General features: G+C 32.8%; 1 protein-coding gene across 1 annotated transcript; it reads right to left on the bottom strand.

Annotated features, from left to right (window-relative positions):
- Positions 1 to 367: 367 nt before the first annotated feature.
- Positions 368 to 7245, bottom strand: NEUTE1DRAFT_135422 (uncharacterized protein; the record flags this gene model as incomplete). Its single annotated transcript, XM_009850226.1, has 2 exons — positions 368 to 430; positions 7138 to 7245. The coding sequence occupies 2 exons, from the start codon at positions 7243 to 7245 to the stop codon at positions 368 to 370; spliced, it is 171 nt and encodes a 56-aa protein (XP_009848528.1).
- Positions 7246 to 7798: the final 553 nt, after the last annotated feature.

The following is a 7798-nucleotide window of genomic DNA, read 5'->3' as shown; positions in this document are numbered from 1 at the left end:
ATTTAATCTTAAACTTCTCAACTTATAGAAGGATATTAGCGACGCACATATCGAGCAACGGTAGTCTAGTCTTAATATAACCTTTGAATGTACGTAATTATCTTAGAAATTACTAAAGTATTAATATAAATTTACCATCTTAGCCGCATAACGAATTTAATAAGTATTATAAAATTATATAATCCGTACCCTTTATATAATTAATATAGGTATTAAAATCAAACCCCATATAGAAATTAAACAACTCGATCAATTCATTATAATAGTAATAAATTAACTTTAATATATCAATAATATTTCCAGTAGTAGAAGCAACTCTTGGGATAGGCTCAACTATTTAATATAGTAGTACTTCCTAATCGTCTATCTACCCTTCGATAATATCATCCTCGTCCACGAACTCTTCGTCGAAACCGACGGTTTCGGGTTCCTAATTATTACATTCACTATATTCTAGGTCTAACCGAAATTATTCTTTATTAAACCCCATAAGAAGCACTTCATTATAATCAATACTATAATCAATATTATCCATTATCAAACCCTCCAATCTTCCTCAGAGTATAGCATTTCAATCGATAGCGCCCACATTTAAATTAATAATTAGTTTCAATTCAGATAATACCGAAGGTAACTTACCCGTCTCATCCTTATCGTCATTATAGTCTTCATTACTATTATAATCTTCACTAATTAATAGGTCTAATATAAACGTATTATTATTACTATTAAATAGTAGGGTGAAATCAATACTCTATAATTTCTAGCAGTATCATTATAATAGTGGTAATAATTAGGAATATGTACGGGTTCCGGCCTCAATAATAGTACCCTGCAATTATTATAGCCAATTCCAAAATATATCTTATTAAGGACTAGGGGTACTTATTAGGGTATTATTTTAAGTATACGAGCAATTGCCATTTTGCGCTGGCCCGTCTAGTAAAAAAACGTATTAAAGAGCCGTTAACTATAAGATAGAGAATTGGATATAAGAGGAAGGGATATTGAAAGGAGGGTTAGGTATAAAAGGGAGAGAGACATAGTAATATTTTATAAATTGAATTAATACCGGTCGAAAATATTTACCTATTCATAAGACCGTCCGTCCTATTTATAAAAGCAAATATTCTACCGATAAGTAAGTAGGTCACTTATTGGGTCAATCGTTATTCGAATATAATTTCCCTAATATATAATATTATCCTATCTGAAAATATTATATAGTAGAAGTAAGAGCGATAAAGGGGTATGTAGTTTACCCCTTATATAAAAATATTTGAATAGTTATAGTACTTTCCGCTAGATTAGAATAGAAAGATCTCGAGTAAATCTTAATCATTTTAGAGATTTATTTATCTTATATAAAACTTTTAGAATTTTACTCTCTTCTATGGTACTTCTATATACTTCTAACGTTCTACTTTATTCATATATAAGGGTAGCCCCAATGTTATTAATTGTAAGGCGCTATTCCCCTACTAAGACCGTATTTAATATCGTCTTCCGGGTAGCCCGGCAGAACCTACTGAAGCGCAGCTGTTATTTAGGTCTAGAGTTGGATTACTCTAAGTAAATTTCAAAATTTGGCGGTCTAGTGTGCGTGCAATACTGGATTACTCTAAGTAAAAGCCCAATGTTTTGGCGGTCTAGTATAAGTGTAATGCTGGATTATTCTAAGTAAATTGCAGAATTTGGCGGCCTATTGCGAGTACAATACTGGATTATTCTAAGTAAAAGCCCAACATTTTGGCGGCCTATTGCGAGTGCAATACTAGATTCGTCTAAGTTATTATTTAAAAAGAAATTAAAAAACAAAAATTAGAGGTTAGGACTTATAGAACAAACCCTACCCTAATACTTTATAGAAGCCGAACCTGAGGCTTTCCGTCCATAGTACCCGAGGGATAGCCTAAGATTTATATACGCTTTAATCTTATACTAATACGAGTATTATTAGCGATTCTATTCAGAATTCAACTATATACTAATACTATTTAGACTTTTATAAGTAATTTACCCCTAATATAATTTAATTGGATAGTTAACCTCCGCTTACTTCCTTATCGGTTTAGTTTTATAATTTTAAGTCTTATAGTATAATATAGTACGGCGCTTTATCTTAGGTTATATAACTATCTTATTTTAGGGTACGATTAATCGGTCGGTTGGTCGGTCGGTCGGTCGGGTTACTCTATAATTAAATTAGTAGGGTTATTAAATCGAAAAGTCGGTAGTATTCGAGTTGGTAGTTTTTGGTTTTTTATTTATTTATTTAGATGCGAGTTTAGAGGGTCGAAGAGCGGTTTAGAGAGTCGAATATTAAGTTTAGGGAATCGAGGATTTCTAGGAAGGGAGGCTAATCCGGACCGGTCTTATAGGTAGAAGTATAGTTCACCCCCACCTAAACTATAGAATTATTATAGCTAGTCGTTACCTAAGATTAGTAATAGAACTTACGGGAATATAGTTTATATTATAAAGCTTATCATAGAATGGTAATAATAAATAGAATAGTAATACTAGATGTAGTATCGAGAAGTAAATAAGAGTAATAATATTAGAAATAGTATTGAAATGTAAATAAAAGTAGTAATATTAGGGATAATATTATAAATAATATCAAGAAATAAGTAAGAGTAGTTATATTAGAAATAGTATTGTAATGTTAAAGAGAGTATCGCGAAATAAATAATAGTAATAATATTAAAAATAATATTGAGATATAAATAAAAGTAGTAATACTAGAAGTAGTATTAACATCGTCTTCCGGGTAGCCCGGCAGAATTTACTGAAGCGCAGCTGTTAGAGGTCTAGAGCTGGATTACTCTAAGTAAATTTCAAAATTTGGCGGCCTACTACGAGTGCAATGCTGGATTACTCTAAGTAAATTTCAAAATTTGGCGGTCTAGTATAAGTGCAATGCTGGAGTACTCTAAGTAAATACTAAAATTTAGCGGCCTACTGCGGGTGCAATGTTGGATTACTCTAAGTAATCACCTAATATTTTGGCGGCCTACTGCGGGTGCAATACTAGATTCGTTTAAGTTGTTAAAAAAAAAAAAAAATAAAAAATGGAGGTTAGGACTTATAGAGTAGACCCTACCCTAATGCCTCATAGAAGCCGAACTAGAGGCTTTCCGTCTATAGCACCCGAGAAATAGCCTAAGACTTATATACGCTTTAATCTCACGCTAATACGAATATTACTGGCGATTCTATTTGGAATTCGGCTATATACTAATAGTACTTGGACTTTTATAGGTAGTTTACCCCCAATATAATTTAATTAGATAGTTATCCTCCGCTTACTTCCTTATCGGCTTAGTCTTACAATCTTAAATCTTATAGTACGGTATGGTACAGCGCTTTATCTTAAGTTACGCGGCTATTTTATCTTAGGATTCGATTAGTCGGTCGATTGGTCGGTCGGTCGGGTTACTCTACAGTTAAATTAGTAGGGTTATTAAATCTAAGTCTAGAAATAGTATTCGAATTAATAGTTTTTTGTTTTTTTTTTCTATTTAATTAGATACGAGTCTAAAGGGTCGAAGGGCGGTCTAGAAAATCGAATATCGAGTCTAGGGAATCGAGGATTTCGAGGAAGGGAGGCCAATCCGGACCGGTCCTATAGGTAGAGGTATAGTTCACCCCTACCTAGATTATAGAATTATTATAGCTAATCGTTACCTAGGACCGGTAATAGAATTTACGGGAGTATAATTTATATAATAGAATTTACAGTTATAGCTACGGTGAGAGAGTAAGAAAGAATAAGCGGAGATAGCATTGCGAATAGTATTAAAATATAAGTAAGAGTAGTAATATTAGAAATAATATTGAGATATAAATATAAGTAGTATTAAAAAACGAATAAGAGTAATAATATTGTAAATAGTATTACGAGTAGTATTGAGAAATAAATAAGGGTAGCAATATTAGAAATAGTATTATAATATTATAGATGGTATTGAAATGTGAATAAAAGTAGTAAAGTTAGAAGTAGTATTGAGATAATTATTCTATTCTATCCTATACTTATAATATTTATACTATTTACTATCTAGACTTTCTATATATACTATTCACTATCCAAACTTTCTATTAATCTACTTATTATATATTTATTATTATCCATACTTTCGCCTACTATTAACAATCTACTACTAGCGCTAGTATATTAATTATATTCGAGGACGACAATTTGGAACTCGAAAAGCATTTAAAGGATATATTAAAGGAAGAGGAAGAGCGCCGCGACCTGGTCGTTCTAAAGCAACAACGGCTTGTAATTAGTTGGGTTAGTATTGAAATAGCTATACTAAATAAAAATAAACTTATTTACGAAAAGAAAATTTTTTTTGTAAATCTCTTTAATCTCCCTATTCGCTCGAAGTAATATACTAAACTACGTACTTCTAAAAATATACCGACTAATAAAGCTTTAAAGATAAAGAAGTAACCTACTTCTACTCAATTCCCGCTAGTAATACATCTATTAAAATCTTTAAATTATTTAGAATCAATATAAATAGCCGACATAGGATAATTAAGTATCCAGGCGGTTAATTGTGAATAAAGGTATAGAAGTTAAGAAGTATATAATTATATATAGTATTAGGGTTTATTTATAATATAAATTAAAATATATAAACGGGTTGAGAGTAAGATAGTAAATATTAATATTTATACCCAATGGCAAAAAAAAAAATGAAAAATAAAGATAGGGTATTATCGATATACTAATAATTAAATGAACATCCTTATTTTTATTATTATCATCCTCCTTATCCTCCTTAGAGAAGTCGGTTAGGCTATTTGAACGAATAAGGGCCGAAAGGCTAAGGAACTTTCAAATTGCTAATAATAGTAATATTTAATTCCTTCTTCTTCTTCTCCTACTCCTAGAACTACTTTAGTACTTTAAAGTAGTATTTTATATCCTTCTCTAGTATAGTAAAACGAATTTCGACGACGGACTAGCTAGGGTAGCTAGCCGGGGCGGAAATAAGGAGGGCCGGAGGGATAGTATAACCGGCGAAGGGGGGAGGGGGGTAGGAAGAGAGTAGCTAGGAGGGAGGTTTTCCTAGCGGGCGAAGGCCGGGGCCGAAGGGGCGAGGGCCGGGGGGCGAAGGCTGGGGGGGTAGTAAAAATCTCGAAAGCCGGAAGGACGGGGCTAGGGATAAGAGAAGTAGGGCGACGAACTTTACTATTATAGATATAAAGAACAATAAGAATCTTACGCCCGAAGGTAAAGTCGATAGAGCTACTATAGTATTATATAAACTATTATTATTAGAAAGAAAACGTAAAAAAGGAAAGAAAAAAAAGAACCAAAAAAAAAAAAAACTTATAGGAGGATAACGCTAACCTTTTCCAAGCGAACTATAGGGCCAATAGCATCGAAAATATTATTATAGTACTTATATATAGCACTATCGTTATTAATATCTCTGATTTCCTATAGCGCTTAATATACTACATATATCTTAGAACGTCCAAGGTCGTCATTAACCCTCTTTTAAATATAAATATAGTACTTCTTTCCTCTACCCGTCTTAGGTTTGATATAATAGTACCTATTCTATATATTATATTAATATAGAGCATTATACGGATAACTATATAAAAGGCTACAATTATAGCTATTATCCTCGTCTTTATTATTATTATCCTAGTAAATATAATAATAAATATTATAATTAGATAGGAAAGGAAAAGAAAAGAAAAGAAAACTTACAATCTTCCTCTTCTTTATAAAGGGGGGAATAACTATAAACTCCTCGGCCTTCTCCTTCTCTAGTAATTTAGTATAGTAGGGGAGGAATTTACTAATAGAATATTAGAATAATTAAGACGGGTAATTAAGGGTAGCGGCCGGAATATTAGGGGAAATATCCTTATAATAGTAGTAGCGGTTAGTAGGTATAATAAATTTAGAAGGGCGGGTAAGGGTTTTAGGGGCGGGCAGTTAGGTTGAGCTAAGTATAAACTTAGAAGTAATAGGGAGAGATATATTAGAAGATATTATATTTATATAACGATTATTAATTAGGCTAGTAAAACGAAAGGGAATAAATAGGTATAATATTAGTAATTACTTATGTGGTTGTATATAATATAATTTAGGGAAGAAAAGAAGAGAGAGGAGGGGAGTAAAATAATTCTAAATGATATATATAACCTATAGTTAACGAAGGGACGGTTGGGTAAGTAGGCAGGCAATTATATAAACGGTATTTACTAGGTAGATTGTAATAATAATAAAAATTAAACAATAGACTTAAGGACTACCTATTTTTATTATATAGACCGCCAAATTGGGTATACACGGTCGAATTACCTATATATACTCGAATGTATTGAATATACTGCCGTAAAACGGACCTCGTGCCTAAGCCGGTCGACCTTCCACCTATCGATTGACCTTCTACCTATCGATCTACCTTCCACCTATCGATCTACCCTCCGGTATATTATATAAAAATAACCGCTTAAATCCATCAGAGACCCTCTACTAGCAATATAAACGGAGTTCCACTTCGTTACAACCTCTCGCTATAATTAATAATATAGAGGACTCCGTAATTAAAGCCTCCTCTTATTCTTTTCCTAATATAGGACCTCCCTCTCGAAGGGAGAGAGAGGGTACCGAAATAGATTTATTTAATCCCGATAGATTTTTAAGTAATCTAGTCTCAATAAATATATTTTTAACGGTTTAACCGAATGAACGGGGATTAATAACGAAGCGTAGAAGGTTAATGCCTCCCGAGGAACAATAGACTTCTAAGCACTCCAATCCTAATAGACTTCTAAGTAGTCGCCGCTTCGTATATAATAGCTACGCTTTAAATAGTAATTTTCTACTACTAATAATCCGTTCGTATCGGAGAGGTCTAGGAATGGCCGGTTCTTATTGTAGTTAAGACGAAGCCTACCTCCGTTTATATAATAAAGGTATATATACTAGGGAGAGTATCTAGCTATACGCCAATTCGATAACGCACTTATATATTCCATTTAAACGAGTTGGCAATCGGCCTTTATTTGAACTATACTTATAATTACTACTTTATTAGGCGTAAGGTACTCGGCGGTCTTGGCCTTCCTCTGGGCTATGCCTATAGTTATTACCTTACTAGGCGTGAGGTATCCTAAACGGGTGGTTTTGGCCTTCCTCTGGGCTATGCCTATAGCTACTATTTTATTAGGCGTAAAGTGTTCGGCGATTTTGGCCTTCATTTGGGCTATTGGTATTATTCCAATAGGTCGGCGATTAATTCGTACTATAGTAGTAATAGAGACCGGCTAGCGGCTAAACTATTGGATGTTCTTATAAAGGCGCTATCGGCGATTAATTCGCACTATGGTAGTAATAAGGACTGGCTAGCGGTAGGATTGTTGGATATTATTATAAAGGTACTTCGGCGATTGATTTGTACTATAGTAATAGTAGGGAGAAGGTTAGTAAGGACAATATTAATATAATAGTATTACTACTAGTAGTTATAATATTATAAGAGATAAAAGTATTATTTGTTTTAGGGATAGATAAAGCGATATATAAAATAAAAAGGCAATCGTTTTATAAATATAAAGAAATAGGAAATAGAAAAGGGGTAACGTCCGTATAGGAATACGTATTAATTATATACTATCGAAGTCTCTTAAATATAAGCGAAGTGCCTAGAATCCGTAGTAGAATTATATTACTACTATTAGTATAAGAGGTAATATCTATTAAAGCCGCTTCCGAATAATATTGGTATAGTATTTAAATTGGGCCTTACTACCT

This window comes from Neurospora tetrasperma (assembly GCF_000213175.1).
Source record: "Neurospora tetrasperma FGSC 2508 unplaced genomic scaffold NEUTE1scaffold_1, whole genome shotgun sequence".
Taxonomy (NCBI): Eukaryota; Fungi; Ascomycota; class Sordariomycetes; order Sordariales; family Sordariaceae; genus Neurospora; species Neurospora tetrasperma.
Note: the sequence above shows the minus strand (reverse complement) of the source record. Positions and strands in the feature narration are given on the sequence as shown.